The sequence below is a fragment of the Trichoplusia ni genome, chromosome 2 (assembly GCF_003590095.1).
Source record: "Trichoplusia ni isolate ovarian cell line Hi5 chromosome 2, tn1, whole genome shotgun sequence".
NCBI classification, from domain to species: domain Eukaryota; kingdom Metazoa; phylum Arthropoda; class Insecta; order Lepidoptera; family Noctuidae; genus Trichoplusia; species Trichoplusia ni.
In genome coordinates, this window is record NC_039479.1 from 7,051,412 (window position 1) to 7,069,367 (window position 17,956).

General features: G+C 35.8%; 1 protein-coding gene across 1 annotated transcript in view; it reads right to left on the minus strand.

Annotated features, from left to right (window-relative positions):
* LOC113505637 (patched domain-containing protein 3) overlaps positions 1 to 17,956 on the minus strand; it is a 49,066-nt gene that overhangs the window by 2,454 nt on the left and 28,656 nt on the right. Inside the window, exons 2-10 of the mRNA XM_026888444.1 lie at positions 7,020 to 7,296; positions 5,977 to 6,194; positions 3,262 to 3,443; positions 1,791 to 2,134; positions 1,424 to 1,624; positions 1,022 to 1,159; positions 612 to 925; positions 319 to 531; positions 24 to 233 (exon numbers count right to left, since the gene is read on the minus strand). Coding sequence (XP_026744245.1) covers positions 24 to 233; positions 319 to 531; positions 612 to 925; positions 1,022 to 1,159; positions 1,424 to 1,624; positions 1,791 to 2,134; positions 3,262 to 3,443; positions 5,977 to 6,194; positions 7,020 to 7,296 — 2,097 coding nt within the window. The remainder of the gene's footprint in view (positions 1 to 23; positions 234 to 318; positions 532 to 611; positions 926 to 1,021; positions 1,160 to 1,423; positions 1,625 to 1,790; positions 2,135 to 3,261; positions 3,444 to 5,976; positions 6,195 to 7,019; positions 7,297 to 17,956) is intronic.

Genomic DNA, 17,956 nt, shown 5'->3' on the forward strand with positions numbered 1-17,956 from the left:
ATAAAAAATTACGGCTAACATACCTGATCGAAAAAGACGAAATATGGATGAAATACGGAGGCATTTAAAGGTGATTGAGCGACAACGTTTCGCAAAACTCTGACCATTTCTTTCTCGTGATTTGTTCCACTGATGTTTACTGCCTGAACTAAGAATCTGGATGCAACTATTCTGTTGCCCTCTTCATTGAATTTCACGTCTAGGGAAAAAGGATTTGCTGGGAACAGCCAAAGCTGAAAAATAACAAAGTTTGTTATAACATAAGTTCATTTTGAGACTGGTTTGATTGGTGTTAAATTTTTTGATGTTTTTGCCTACCTCTTTCAGGTTTTGTATGAAGTCATCCTCATTGTCAATAGTTACGTTCAAGTAGTCGTTGTTTCTCGATACATAGTCCACGAAGGTACGAAGCCATGACTCAGTGTAAAGCGAGTTTGATATGTACGATGTGTTTTCCAAACTTTTAGTCAAAGCTTCTACTTCGTCCTGGATTTTTGGATCCGAGTAATTATATTCGCCACATATAACAACCTGGAAACAAAATAATGTGATTAAGGCTTAAGTCAGAAAAAAAACGAGAGTTAATTTTTCGTAAATTTCTCAAAAAATACCTGAATTCTATATGGGAATTCTCTGTAATACAGATCTTCACGATCAAAGAACTCAACAGAGTACGAATCCACTTTGGATAACTTTCTCCTTTCTAACCCCTCTTTTAGGTTGGTTACTCCGTATCCTGCGCCAGCCAGATATGCTATGAAGACAACTATTACGAGTGCTTTTACAGCGTTGTTGTTCAGTAGGTCTGCCATTGTGGTGCGGAAGAAGGCCATAATGCAGTGCTCCTTGTTGTCTACTGGGTTGTCAGGGTCGGCTGCGTCAATGCCCCCGCTACAGAATATTCTGTACATCCAAGACTTTTCTTCTGTAAAACAAAACGTAATGTTGTTATTTGGGAATTGCAGTTAATATTGGATAAAAAGTGTTATTTTTTTCTAAAATATTTCTACACAAATCTTACCTTTCCTGGCCCTCGATTCTGGAAGCACTTTCATCCAAGTGATCGTATGCCGATTTTGTTTTTCGCGGTATCCCGATATGGCTACGCACCCGGCGAAGAATGTTAGATGCCATACAAATGTGAAGCAAACGGCAAGACCTGAAATATCGAATGTTTTCATTTTCAATAATGATTTTTTCCTGCTTTAATCATTTTGCTGTACCTATAAGGCTGCCTATAGCATGTAAGTAGGTCAAGACATTGCTTTACGTGTGAGACAAAATGTTATACCTACTTGATTTAAGATGCAGAGTTTATAAAGACTTTCTCAGAGTATTCGAGAAAAATAAAACTGCTTTTGAAATGAAACTTAATACAATTTATGCTGCACATTAATGATGCAAAAATTTTAAACAAACTTACCTGAATACATGCAGAATATCTGCACTGACGGGAATGGAGAGAAGATGCCGATGAAGAACGATAGCATATCAGTGACGGAGGTGATTGTGATGGAGACCGCAGCTTCTGACAACATGATACCCATCCGCTCTGGCACTGACAACTTTGGAGACGCTCGTCTCCAAGCCGCCAACATAACAAACGTGTCGTCGATACCGATACCTGGAAGAAAAAATATAGTTTAAACCTGAGCTTTGTAAAGCAACAAAATATGATTTGAATTTTTTAGGCCTTTTAAGGATAAATATGGGCCTCGAAAACATTTTTCAATTAAAAATCAATACTGCTGTTATTAATATAAAGATACACATCGTAAACATGGACTTACCAATCATTAAGAAGGGTGCAGCCAAGTTTATACCAATAAAGGATATTCCTAAATAAACGGCACAGCCAAACGCAGCCGCTGTAGCCATCACAGCAGAGATGTTCCCTAGTAAACCAAGCCAGGGCTTCGAGCGAACCCAGTCACCCATCATGCACGTGACAATGGAGAATATTCCCATTAAAATGAAGGTTGAACTGAAGAATGGGATCACGGTTCTAGTATTCTTCTCCAGTTCGTGGTCTAAGGTACGTGATGCGAAACGGGCGACGGAGATGTGTTTGAATCTGCCAGTGTCTTCTGCAATGCCGACTGTATCCAAAAAGGCGTCTTCCCATGCTGCTCCCCTGAAATTTTATAAAAGTTAATTGCAATATTGCTGTACATTTTTTACTTATAGAGAGTAGATCAAAGAAGATAGATGAATTTTGTGTAGAACGATGTGGTGAGTGCAGTCTGATACAGATGTATGAGACAGTTTTTAAGAGCGTCGATGATGTTAGTGGTTATTCGCCCTCTCAAGATTGGGAGGTTAAATGCATTTCTATAGCCTCGACAGAATTTCTTCAAAGACACGTTGCATCAAAATTATGAGGACAAATATTTATGCGCATTTCTCATTATTAACCTTTACCAGGATGCCATTATTTTGATTTAACCTCATATTTTGTATATTAATATTTTTTTATCCAGCTTTTTACGTTCAAGTAATTGCTGTCGCGCAAGTAGAGTAGGTACCTAGCGGGTGTTATACTCGTTATAACACAAATCTATTCGTGTTGCAGGTATGTTACTGTTATCAAACGCATAATACTTATATTTTACGTAACACGTTATTATTTCAACGCGTTCGCATAATGCATTTCTTCTATAAAGGAATCAGGAAATTTCTAAATCTTTCAACATATTGACCCACAATTTGTTAAAGTATCTGCCTTTCAATTCGTATTCTGGTCCAATATTACGCAGTGTTTAGTATTCGAAACGATTTCTCAAACCGTGTCAAGATCGAAGGCTATTATCTAAGTTACAGAGTGTGTTTACACAAAGTGCAATGCTATTGAAATTTAAAACAAGTCATAAAAAGCTAAATGAAGCAGACTAGACATAATAACCTCTAATAAGAAACTATAGGAACGATGATTGTTTCCTTCCAAAACTTAATCACCGCTACAATCATCTTTTCCTTGTATTGCATGCATAGTTGTTCTCTTTACAGTTATTTTAAAGGATATCCTCCATTACATGTAAGATAATACTCATCTATTTACGATCTGCATGCCGATTTTTAATTCGATACGTTGAACGATCGTTCAAGTATATTTGTAACTAATGAGGTTGGTATAAGTAGCATTAAACTTAAATCGCGGAAGTTCTTTTGAACCATTTTCTCCAAATGAGATAGTAACGTTAAAAATGAAGTTAAATGCATTATTTGAGGAGATTTAATGAACATATAGGTAGTGTCTCTTACCTGCCATCAAGCTGTAGTTTGGTGTCAGTTCTCACAAACCAGACAAGTTGCACCGCCGGTACAGAGACGATGATGTCATCAACTACCTTCGAGCCGCCGAAGAACACGGGGAACGCATGGGCTTCCCAAGTCACAGGGTTGAACATTATAGGGAAGGTCAGGTTCAGCTCGCCACGCTCTACCTGTGGAACAAGCCAAAAGGTAGATTGAAAAGATAGTTCCAAAAGAGTTTCTATGGAAGTTTTCGTTAGGTCTATTTTATAATTATCTTATCAAGATAATAAAAAGGTCCTCTGATTAAGTCCTTATCGTGGTACGCCAAAGCTCAGGTGTAAGGAATTGTCCTGTTTTAATGCATGTTAGTAACGCAGAGGTGTTTATTTTAATATCCAAATCACACTGGCAGGCAGCGTTGATGCAACTCAAGAAATCTCACTGAACTACGAAGGTTGGATTGCTGTTTTAATGGCTAAAAAGTACATCTCAATGTCAAGGCAAAGGTTCGTTCAGTTCCTCAAAGGACAATTTTGTTTTGTATAGGCGTGACATTCGTTTAATCACACGTACAAAGTATTTCCATTAACTAAGACATGACAAATCCTTGTGGGCACAAGATCTTGTGGCGAAGGATGCTTAGAATATAAATGACGAATGACACATTGTTCTATCGACGAACGTTCTTTACGATGTTGTTTTTTATTGTGAAGTTCATAACAATAGCATTATTGCTTCAAGTAGGTATGTGTGTAATCCTAATGTGTATTTGCCTAATATTACGGTTACTTGAAAGTTATACCGTAACTGATTGCTTTGGGTACTTGTCATTGTGTGTGTCTAGGAAAGGCATGAGACTGTGATGTAATATGCTGGTATGTGTGTTATCCATTATTTCGAGTAGGAGACAAGTTGTCAAGCTGATCTTGAACTATAAAATTACTGTTGAGAACAACGAAAGGAATTTCAAAACTTCATAATTGGTTTATATTTTACCTACTTCGTGGATAAGAATTGCTACAATACAGTATGAAACACGTCTTTAATAAAAGTTTTGCTCCTGCCTATAGCACAGCTAGTTAAATTTCACTTCCTTAAATCTGGCCGGATTATAATAACTGTCACTTAACCAGGCAGTTGTGACTATTTAACAGTCAGTAACTAGAGACAAGACTCCGTCGTCCACATTTTATAATAAGATGTCTATTCAAATTCCAGTGCCCATCACTGTTATGACTACAAGTCTAGAACTGTCTTTTGTATACACTTTACATAAAGATGATTCATCGGCCGAACAGAGATTCCCTTGCCCTGATTCAAACAAAATAATACAGAATTCGCTATGAATGTCAAGAAAGTGTCAAACCCACAGTTTCGCGAATTTCCTGGTGGTAATGTCATTGACATGTTTCGTTTAATTGTTTGGGTTTTCGGCTTGCCTCTGAGCGGCACAATAGTCGGACATTATTGTTTATATTAATTGCACCTACTTGGCTTTGAAAATCGACTGGATATGATCTATACAAAGACAGGTAAGTACCTACTCACTTTTATATTACTCGAATGATAATCAATTTGTTTCTCGAAACCGACTCGCACTTGACTGGTTTTATAACAACTATCGATAAGTTACGCATGTAATAATAAGATTGTTTGAATTTATGTATGTAGGTAATACCAACGCAGTCCTATTGAGATGTGAAGTGAAAATGATTTGAAATACAAATGCAAATTTTATACCAACGATTCTATTTTGATTTAGTTTATCTTCTTAGGTCATTGCGTATTGTTGGGTGCAATGTAAGTAATTACTTGTAAATAAAAATATTTTATTTGTTACGAACTCAGCTTAGTTAATCTCAGGTTATTTGACTGCAGCTACAGGATGTTTATATCCGTACATCTGCCAAATATTGCTGTCTGTTTGGATATCCAATAATTAACATTATTATTAAATACCCTGCGTTAGCTCCCCGTAAGAACTCCTTACTCCTTAATCGTTCCAAAATTAAGTAAATAAAAATATATAAATTAATACTACCTAAGTAGGTACTCATAAAAACAAATGAATTTTGTTTTTTTAAGTAGGTAGCATACACAACAGCCGAGGTATTTTCAAAGAGAAAGTACAAAGAAAATGAAAGCTTATTGAAGATATTTAGCTATACAAATGGGTCAGGTGCATTGGTCATGGTCGTACTTTTTGCACGTGTTTTAAAAACTTATAAGTAGGTAAATACTTACACGAAACAGTTAAACACGTGTCTCTTAAGATCGTATAAAACGACAATGTGACATCTTATGTCAAAAGAAAATACGTAAAATGATTTATGAATACCCAATTACTTTGACGAGTTAAAATGTTACTTTAAGTACAATGATTGCTTGGATTTTTTAGAATAGTTTACGAGAAAGATAAACTACTTGTGACGTCAGGTTTATCAATCGGAATTCCTACCATAACTGTACAGGTTCAATCAATCAACACTACACATATTAATTATGCCATCACTACATAGTAGACTAATCTACAAAAACCTCCATTTTTATGTCGCTAAAAAATAACTTGAAACTCAGGCGGTGTATGAAAAGACTATACCTACTCATAAAATAACAGAATAGGACGTACCGTCTTCTATTTCGTGACAAACCGTCACATAAACGGACGCAACTAATAACAACTAAGCTGAGATAATTAAGATAGTATCAAGTAAACCATACCTCGCCGATAATCTTGTCCAAATTGAGGATGTCGTTGACGAAGCATTGCCCTTCCCATCTCGCGCACTCATCCTTGTACGTGAAGGTCTCTCCGTTGGGCATGGTCACCGTCATGTTCTGGACCAGTTCGTCTAGCTGTCGCAACTCCTTCCAGACCTCCGTTCGCAGCATGTTCGTGTTGTTGTCTTTCGCTACTATTATGACTCTGCCGAAACGACCTGGTGGATACAAAAAATATTTTTAATGGTTGAGTTACATTGTTAAAACATTGAATCTGTTTAACTATATTTGGCAGAGGTCGTAACATTCCTCATGTTATTTTTGCCAATTTTGGCGTAAATGGTACTAAGTTTCACAGAGTATCGTTTTGATTAGTTGTCAAAGAATTGTTTCTCTATCTTGTATAATTGTATAACAGGTTGGAAGAAAAATATTTTTTCTTTTAACAAAAGCATCGATATGTTTTGGTAAAAAAGCAAGCCCAATTTGGCTTGTGACTCGAACATTAACGCATGTTGACATAACTAACAGGTTAGTTTTGTAAATATATTCGCGTACTTGTTACAACAAAGGTGTAACAGGAAAACGTAAATTACCAAAAAAAAGTAGAAGCAAACAAGCCTTACATTGTTTCATTGATGTACGATGTTACATTTGGAACTTGGGTTTTCTTAAGACAATAAATTTGACTCCCGCATTAAGAAATTCAATCCTTGTGTCGCAGAGATTTTCACAAACAATGAATTCACATGCATAAAGACACCCTGACTCAGGACAGGCATCCGTGGATTACATAAATGCTTGTCTTATGCGGGGGACCGATCCCGTGATACTTCGCGCTCTGTGGGTTTGGCGAGGTAACCTTAACCACTCGGCTATCCGTGCAGTCCTTATATGTACAAGATATGCAGAAATTCTAGCTTATTTTAAAAGCAAGACTATTATCTTTGTGGAAGTCAGAAACCATGGCATGAAGCATCTTGTTGCCATAAAAGCAACATTTCCAATAAGACATATAAAAAAAAAATGGCATAAGAACTAACCTGCCCGAGTAATCCGTCCAACATTGAACCTATGGGAGTAGTTAACTTTAAAGTTTTCCTCCACGATTCTTCTTTCATACTTCCCCTGCCCACTGACTGGGGAGAACAGGTACTCGGGATCCATTTCATAGTGTATCCGCTGGTAGCCGGTGATCATGAGTAGTGTGAGGAGGATCGGTATGATGATGAAGTAGCCAGGCTGTCTGCCGACGACGAGGCCAAGCTTGTAGAAGGATCTGTTGAGGACATCGTCCACGATTGTGAGGCGACAACCCATCTGAAAAAAAAGAGAATGGTCAAAAATATTCATCTGGGTCTCTAAAATATATGATTTTATTTTAGTTTAAATCGTAAAGACCGCGTGTGGATTAATGGATATACAAAATAACCTTTTATATGAGAATTCCAAAAATCTTGATCAGAATCAAGTGCCACTTCCCACGGTCTCCAAGCCTGGTGGTCTTTAACACAAGTTTGCCCACAAATCTCTATAATTACCTATGTAAACTTTGATTTTAAATTGCGTGTTGAATTCAAAAATATAGAAGAGATTATGCCCTAGGATTTAACCTTCGACGAAGACAGATTTATATAAACACTGGGAATGCGTATCTTCGTCAAGTAACTAGAGCGATGACCAATTAAAAGGGTGAGTTATTAGAAAGTGCAATATACTCATAGCTACTTATATATATATATAGGTAGATACTGAAAGCTAATTTAAAAGTCATAATTACTTATTAAACCCGTTTGATATTAAACCCAAGGCCCTTTTAACCGTAATGTAGGTAAGTTCATTTAGTAATTATTGTATAGCAAATTAAGGGTACTTAAAACATTTATATAAATTTATTTTAAACCATTAAGAACGCTTTCTATGTCTGTAGTACTAATTACTAACACTAAAAGCTTCAGAAATAAATTATTAAGTATAATGAACTTTCCCCTTAGAGATTACAATTGTTCAACTGAAATAGATATTGTTTTCGTAAGTTATTGTGCCTATTACCGATATAAATAATTACTTAAATTATGCTTTTAGTTTTAAGTAAAATAAAGTTAATAAAATGAGTATGAAATGATTCATTATTGTTTCTTCTATTATTATTATTGCTCTATCATCTATAAGTGATATTAATTATGATTTTCAATTTAAAAAAAAGCTATCGGGAGATGTCACGGAAAGCAATATTATGTAATTATAAATTTATGGAATAAATTTTACCAATTCCAAAAGGTAAAGTTTTAATTTTAATGAAAATAAGTAGCGATGTGAAATATTAGACTTAGTATTACGGTATCAAAGAATCCGTTTTATTGTATTAAATGAGACTAGCGCGTGCCGTATACGAACGGAAGTTTATAAAGATAAAAATGTAATGCACTCGTGTAATTGAAATAATTGTTGGCGTGGCCTTATGACTGCTTGTCCCTTTGAATAATGTTGGTACATTTCCTGAGATCTTCCGTAATGATTTAAATTTAAAGTATAAACTTACTTGAATATAATTATCTTTCGGTCATTAGACAGACATTATAGTAATATTATTATATTAGAAACATTAAGTAAACTGCTCTCTATAAAAGAGTTCTATATCAAATTCCTTCCTCTCTTTCTTTTTAACAAATCCAGCTCTAAGAAATTTCCTCTTGCGTCTCGGAAGTTTTTGGAAACATTCACATAGGTTTGTAAGTTTGGCGTGGAAACCTATATGTATATATATAATAGGTAAAGCACTGATTATCCGAGCAGACCAAGTCCTGTCTATGTAAGTCGAATTGCCCTAATGTATGGACAACATACTTAGCAAAGTCCTTCAGAAAAAAACAAAAGCATATTTTCAAAAGAAATTACGCCAAGGTCTTAAAATTTATTTGCTTACATTTATTCTAAGATAGCACTTTACCATAAATAGTACAAATACGTAAATTCGCAGTTTTAGATACCGTTTGCCGGAACAAACAGACCTTATTTGGACTGGCACATATTTTCCTACGCTTTTTACCTTGAATATAAACTGATTAAATTATCGATTACCGGAACAGGTTAGGCCTACTTCTCCTAATTTAAGACTAAAGGGGTTTCATTTTATTGAATACGTTTTTTAGCATTAGTTGAAAAATTATACTTGTTTCAGACTTTTAGTATAGGTCAAAATATTCTTTCGTCTTTGTCTTTGCTTGTGATTTTGATTTGCCTGTCTTTGGTATTTGAAAATGATCCAATAGGGGAACCTATAATTTGTACTTGGTTTTTTGTTATTCTATCGATTCATCCATCATGACGACAAAACAATAGGAATAAATCGATCGTCTTTTATTAAACTTTTGTAGATTACGAAAATGACGCAATTTAACAAATGAGTTTTGCCGGTAATATACTTAATGGTGCGGTCAACGTCGTGCGAATTGTGCGTAATGACAGACAATTACCGAATCATCGTTAAAGTTTACCGCACCGAGGTGGCTGGCTGCGGTAAATCGAGCGTTTCTCTTGTAAACCAGAAACACCTACATTAAAAACTTCTCGATTGCAGTTTTGTTAGACTGAATCTAGCTTTCGTAAGCTACGTGCTGTGGTCTGAATACGACATCCTTTATATCCGTGACCGGATTGTAGAACGTGTTTTCCTCATTGTAACCATTTTCCACCTTATTGAGATTGGTAACTAGTTTCAGAAATTGAAGCAATTATTTCTGGCAAAACTAATTCGTACCTTAATTCCTAATCATGGGAGTACACGTTTGGTACATGACAAGGCCTCCTATACCCATACATTAAAAAAAACGACTCCCGCGGAAAGGAATTTAATCCTTGTGTCGCGAGGGGTTTACAAACATACAAATCACATGCACAAAGACAAGCGACAACCGCGAAACAAGCGCATGGAGCTTCTCATAAAGGTTCTTGGGCATCTATGTTACTTAGGACAAAGCACTATCATTTAATGAAGGCATATATCGTTTGCTACCACGAAGGTTATAAGTCTAGTTATTGGTAACGTTTAACAGGCAATAAGAGAAGAATCAGTCATGATTTATGATGATGCTGAAGCATTAGATGCAATAACAGTTATTACTTGTGGTCTCACTGACGATGTTCATTACAGTGTGGTTAACGAGAATGTAGGTCCTGTGACACTGTCTGTAACTCGTGAAGGTTGTTCTTGTTTAAGGCATTGTGAAAAATCTTGATTTTTATTTAAATGCTGTAACGGTTTACTAATTAGTGCAGGAATGCTCGCGACGACGCCGCCGTGTCAAGGAGTGTTTGAGGACTCGGTTGGGGTCCGAAACTAGTCAGGCAATCCCGATCACTACGCGGGAGCGGTTGCATGGTTTAAATATGAATCAACTTTGATTTTTGATGAAGGAGTAACATAATTAAAATGGAGTAGTTGGAATAGTAAAAATTTGGCTGAATCTTATGAATAATTTATAGCCAACCTCAACATAGTTTCTTCTTGGCTATAACAACGATGCAAAATATTAGCGAAATGGTGAAGGTTGGAATTCAATTCCGCATGAAGCACCCGTTTAAAATCTGTTAAGAAGGTTTTAAAAGCAGGTATTTCCACCAAGGTTCGATTATACGTTAAATAAACCAATAATGTACACGCTAATGCTTAGATTTCATAATCATAGGTAAACCTAGTTTGGCTAAGCATTAAAAGTAAAACAAGTGTGTTTGGAACAAAATCCGTAGTTAATCCAGTTTGCTGAGGTCATCTCACGGCCGCTGACTTTCTTTATTAGTCTCGTTGCGAAATTCAATCGTAATCACTTCAGTAGTTTATCAATTTGAGGTCATTTATATCGTTTATTTTAATGTTTTTCAACTTAAAAACATTTATAAAATAAATTAACTAAACTAATATTTATATTTTTAAAACTATATCAATACAAAATGAAAAGTATACATAATTTACAAACGCCAAAAAGACATCTTCATCCCTGCCAAAGTCGGGAAATGTGCCCAGAAGGCTGGCTACATTGCCACGTTGTATGGCAATGCTAATTCTTTGGGCAAGATAGAGACCAGCCTTCTGATCATGGGTAGAGTCGACCAAACGCTTTGCGAGTTCTTCATAAAGAACTCGTGCACCCCATTTGAGGTCATTTGAGTTCGATGAGATTTTGAACGTCCGTGATCGGGCGCTATGTATTGCGTTAGTGAAATGCAAAACGAATTACACTATTACTTTAGGTATACACAATCTGATCAACTATTTGTAAAACGTTTACAGAGACGTAAAATTTCAAATTAAAATTGCTACGTTTATGACTTTTTTCATTGGTTTAACGCCATTTTATACATTTGTCCATTTAGAAACGATTAGTATGCAATGTGAGTCGAATATTTCTTAGCCCTGAGTCTTGACCTTGAATTTATGAAGCCTTCTTATGTATTTTACTAGAAATTTACGTCTTACGTATATAGCGCGGGAACTAAAAACTGTGAAGGAAGTGTTGATAGACTAAAAAACTAGTTGCATTCAGGCATGCATGTTGCAGGTACATTCACCGATTAAAATATATAATTTTGAAGAAGTTTATCAGATCAGACTGATTGATTGATAGTTGATCATACGCTAGTAGTTAAGTCACTTGCTAAAAATGGTAACAAAAAACATGATGAGGAAACCAATACTTTTGAGATTTTTGCCAGGGTGTATAAAGCCACGACAGGAGTCTTCAGGCAGTTTAAAAACTCTTAAACCAGGTTGTACAACAGCCATACGCAAGGAACAAGAAGACTCCTTTTTCCTCTCAAATAAGCATGAGGCATAATATAACAATGGCAGGTGGCCGTCCCACGCTGCGCTCTGTGGTAAGTGGTCTCCACTCCAGAACTTTTTTGCTCCATCGGCCGTCCGATCTTCGCGCTATGTGGCAGGCCCATTGCCACTTCAGCTTGCTAATCCTACGGGCTGTATCGGCGACATTCGTTCGTCTACGGATCTCCTCGCATGATTGCCGTTCTAGTATTCGTTGATTAGTTATTTGCATTACCTATGCTTATTTTACTTACTAGCTACTACCTCTCTGCCTTCTTGAATTTCACAACCTTGAAAGGTATTTTCTGAATATTTTCCATAACCTACGGAATGTTTTTTCACATATCCGATCATCTTTTACATACCTATGTCACAGGCCTTTATGAACGGATGTAGGTGGTTAATTAAATTATCGTCTAAAATTTTATATGCGTTTTTGCCGTGACTGGTTGTTAATGATTTCTAATGAATATATTAGTGTTTGCATCAGCATAGGTTACTTGTATTTCTAACATATTTCGCAGTTACCTTCGTATAATTAGATACAGCAGTCGATAACCTCATCCCAAATACGATAATTTCCAATTTTATTTAATTAAAGTCTAGGTTTGCTAATATTCCAAAATTTGAACATGACATTATTTAATTAAAAGTTATGTTTTCTTGCTATAAACAACCTTGTAATGTTTGACTGTGGACGTATGACGATACTTTGGATGGTTTGGAGTTAATTCCTTGAGACTGCAAAAGTAAAATAGAACCTTTAGGGAATCACGACTTTTTATGAATACAAAATCATGGGAACAACTGTGTATGCTATGACGAAATATCTTAAGTTTGGAGTCGCGTCTGGAATATCCACACTCCACGAGGAAATTGCTTGTGTTAAGAGAGGCCTAATTTAAGTTAAATGGTAATGTGTAATGTAAGTGTGGCAGTTTTTGGAGAGAAATGCTGCTTTCATTATTGATTCATCATTCCAATTTAAATTTAAGTTAAATAGTGTAATTGGCTTTGGCCGTTCTATTTAAATAAATAACCGCAATAGAACTGCTACTGCCTCATTGCCACCCAAACAAGAAAGTTGTTCTTATTACCAAAGAGGCCTTATATGGTAAACTTGACTCCTTACGTACTTACCTACTTGAACAAACACGGGGCTGTAATTACAATTTTCCCTTTCGTTTTCCTCAACATGATCAAACGATTAGCGTTTCCAACTAATTAAAAACATAAATCTGATAAGTATGTATGTAGTCCATCGGGGCGGACCTCCTTGACCGCTTACGGACCTACCTTTCACTTATATACTTGCAGTTATATATAGTGTAAACTTTATAAAATACTGGTAACTAGGTCGAATCGTAAAAGATGGCGTTAATGTGTTATGGACCCATCGTTTTGCTTACGACAAGTGTGGAATGAAGAGAAAGGAGACCTCCAAAAATCGTCTTTAGACTACGGGATTTTGTAGTTTAGGAAAACGATGATTTTTATCAAAACCTTACCGGTCACGTGTGAGTCGGACTCGCGGCATTAAGTGCGGAACCCTTATAAATCTCGGAGGTTAAGGAGAATTTTCAGATTAATGATTTGTGCTACCTAAACAGTTGAACGGAAAGTAATGAAAATAGATAAAAATACATTCCTAGCAAAATCAGATAGAATAACTATTTTCCCCCTAAATTTGCTAGATGACTCCAACATGAAATATCAATTTGCAACATACACAAAACAGGCATTCGGTTTTGTGCATCAATAATTTTTGTGTACAAATCTATTAAGAAACCACAATCTTTCACCAGACACTATATGACTAAATGAATACGTTATATAAGTTTTGTAGACTGTCTTAGATTGCTCAAAATACGCTAATGTTAATAAAGACATCGCAACCATTAATCTTGTGTAATATGTAAGTTAGAATTAATGGGTATCTGCTACTGAGCTTGTGTTCTCATCCTTCGTATTGTGTTTACGAAACATTTCACCAAGGTTCATTTGGCATACTGGACAGAATCCTTTTCTTATATCTGTGCTGATTGTTGCTGTTCCTTTACTTTTTGGGTTGATGTGACGGATTTTAGTGGTGTTTAGTTCTACACCACTTGATCTTATTAATCCCCTTTTGTTTGGGTGCCTGTGCATTTATCCTTCCGCAAATACATGCTCTATACCACTTTGAGTTGGTCTAAATTGTTTTATTTTATGATTATCAATGTTCACTTGACAGAAATCAAATGGGCAGGTGTCTTCCGAATTTGGTGATGGCCTGGAGAAAGGCCAAGGCAAGTCCTAAAACGATAAGCACGCAGAAGAATGTGTTGAGAGTGAATGCAGCGAAAGTAGCTCGTAACAAGTGGAAATCCGTGGTACGTATATATGTAACCTTATCACGGTAGAGCCGATTCGCATGTATGAAATTTGATGCCAGTCAATGTACATGTGCATGGTCAACGGCCTGCAACGGTTTTAAGAGAAACGATCGGTTACCTGTATGATTTGGGGATAAAAATTTTGTATTATGATAAAGTGTTTAATATGTGGTCTTTCTGGAAGATAAAACACCAATACGTGCAGTTACTATGTGTAATATGTAGACTGATTTAGCTTGGTAGTTCAGAGGGATGACTTTCAAGTTACTAATTTCTACTAGAGTAAATACAAGAACTGTTATTTTAACCTTGTTCTTAAGATTTCGAAAAGTATCTCAAATCCCAGTATTTACCCGTTGCTACAAAGTTGCAGATAATTTCGCAACGCGATACAGGCGCCTACGTTAAACTGCCTTAATACATGCAATCAATTAGAAAACAACTTTCTTTGCTACTCCGGTTTCTGGGCGGAACAAAAAATAATATGTTACCAGACTTGACCTAACATTACCTATGCATCAACTGGTGCACGGTGTTCTTGGCTGCCGGAAATACTGGTTTGTTGACAGCAGTGACGACCAATATAGGAACTATTTGGTTTGTTTATAATTATTATACATTTTCAATAGTTACCCGGAGACATCAGAGTCGAAATTGATAAAAAAAAATGGTAAGCACTTGTTAAATATTCTACAATGCGCATTTATAAGATGAAAGACCTCGATGGCGTGCAATGGGGAGGCTTTTGTCCAGCTGTGGACGAATATGCTCATGATGATGATGAAGTATAATTAGTAACGCTGATTTTGGTACAATTTATTTAAAGATCATCTTCTGTTAATTTTCCATATATGTATTAAACAATTTACATTCATTTGTATGTCCCTATCTTTGCTAAGAAGATTACCAAAATTGACAAATTATACCCAATCAAAGGCTTTCGTTGCTGATATCCGAATATCTTTCTAAAAAAGCATCCCAAATAAAATGGTAACGAAATGACCGAGAAGATTCGATAGTTATATCAGAAAATATCTACGTAAGGTACTTAACTATTGAAATGTTTAACCATAAATATTAATTATTGAAATAGGAAAGAAAATCCGATCAAACACTGATGTAATAAATTGATATCGAATGAAGTCATTCTAGGTTTGTTTTCAGTTACAAGGGACGGTAGGGTTGGGTATAAAGATCGAGATAGTTTGCATAATAGCATTATGGCGTAATTAGTTGCGTCAGAGGTCATTGCTCTCGTGAACTCGCATAATCGAAGGTCCAAAGTTTGGAAGGCGAAACCAAAATATCAGCGAAAATCCGATGCGATTTTATTTGTACGTCATTGTTTGCAACTATATATTTACACAACTATATTTTTATATAAAAAAGGTTTTATATTATGTTAATATGGGTAAACCTCTTTCGAGTCAAGACCATTTCTGGCCAAATGCAACGTAATAAGTGGGTTAGAATAAATTGAATAATTATCAGGTATGTTTTAGATGATTATAATCTTTATATCGCACTGTCAGAAAATATCTGAGAGATATTCCATTAGGTTAACTATTAGATTAACGAAGGACACGTTTTGTTCAAACTATCTTACTGAAAATTCTATCAAGATTTTCCTTTTATAATTCCAATACTATTGCACAAATTACAAGCGAAGTATTCGATAGGTACTAAAGTAGAAGTAGATTGCAGTCGGTGTTGTGAAAGTAAACACCGGTCAACGGCTCTTTACGTCATGTGTCAAATGAGTGGCGCGCGCGCAGCCGCCTGGCGCGAATGTCAAATACCTGTATATCCTTTACTTGCAAGAGTTTGTTTTTAATTCAACCTTTTTTTAAAAAAAAATAACGGCTTAGTACAGTACAGTTTTTAATTCATTACAGACTGAATAGGTACTGTTCCTTTATGACATAAAAAAATACTATGCTTCAGTTTTAGTGCAATTATACTTAAAATATTTTTTTTTGCTGTTCCGAATTTTGAATGCAGTTTTTTGGGATCATATACACATAAGTATCATTTAAGATACGGGTGTGACAAATGTTTTTTTTTAATAATATTTTCATTCGTTACAATACCGGAGACTTTTTTGCAATCATTATCGGAGCTTACGAACAGAGACACAGTCAAACTGCTTTTGAATATTAGGCACAGTAAAGCACAGAAGACATTTATCAGAAATTTAAATCAAAGGAATAGTCAAATATTTGTGATATGACAAAGACATGGCTAGTCAACTTTAGAGACCAACCAATATTAACGGTTTATTTAATTTTGCAACACATTTTATACCTCGTACAGTTACGCAATAATTAAATGCTTGATCATCCATAATAAGTATCTCAGGCTTTCAATCATAATAGCTCGGTATTTAAATGATGACTTGTCAAACGTTCCAAGCGACACCACTTTCTACATAACTCCTTATTCGTTTAATAAGTAAGTAGGTAGTGATAAATAAAAGAGATTGAGGTTTATGACTGAAGTTGAATCATAAAAACCAAAAGAGGAAAATGCCTCCCATGTTGGAATATACATATACCTACTAACACTGGTCTGTGATACATTTTCCTTAGTCATCATCGGCCTAGCCTTTTCCCAACCATGTTGTGGTCGGCTTCCAGTCTAAGGTTTCAGCTGAGTACCAGTGTTTTACACAATTAGCGACTGTCTATCTGACCTCCTCAACCCGATACCCCTTGGTTAGACTGGTTGTCAGACTTTTCAAGCTTCTGACTACCTGTAACGACCGAAACACGGAGGAACTCGTCATGACAAAGATGGTGACCCACCTACGGACCAACCGCGTCAAGCGTAGCTTAACCTGTGATCGACTCACTTATGTGGTTATAGCTTAGCTCCATACATTTTCCTTAGTAAGACAGTAAAAGTTGGGAGAAGACCTGAATTGTAAAATGTGATCTGGGACCGCTTACCTGATGATGCTGGTTCTCACTTATTATTAACAGGTTTTATAAGTTAAGTTCGATCCGCAAAGATTTATTTCTATTCACCATTAAAGTTTTAAGAATTTCTGTCCGTCTCACACGACTCGCAACCCCGCCGTCTCGTCAGCTCATCATAAAGGACTTCAGTTGGGTTCGACACTTTTTGGGCAATCCCGATAAATACGCCGACTTAACCGTTGCATCTTTCAACAATGTCAAAGTGTTGACTACGATCAACGCAAATGTTATGAACTAAATGGATTGTTTTGAAACAAAACAACAGTTACCAATTCGTATTTATAGTATCGTTAACACTGTCATTGAAAGTTTAACAGACACTTAGCCAAATTACAATCTTTAACACTGTTTTCAGCCCTGACCTGTAGACAAATGGATTTATGATTTCGACAATACTGTTTCAGCCATTACCGTTTTTTTAGTACCTAAATTTATGATTAATTACTAGTTCAAGTGTCATTGTCAAAACCTTTTTGCCTTGACATCAGTTGTAATCGTGGTTTAACAGTCGGCGACACTTTTGCAATGAGTTGGATTGGAGTTAATGTCTGTTAAATTGTGAGGTTAGGCAGAAAATAGGTTGTAACGACTTGTATGTATAATTCACACTGGACACTGATCAAGATATTGGAATTTAATTGACTTTTAAGGTGCAAAGTATTGCTAGCAGATCGGTGAACATACGAAACTTAATCATTCAAAGGCATGCGCAAAAAACACATTCAAATTGGTTTAGCCGTTTAGGCGTTTAGCAGTTAGGTGACATACACGTGTACATGAATATTGTATAAAAATAAAAATAAATA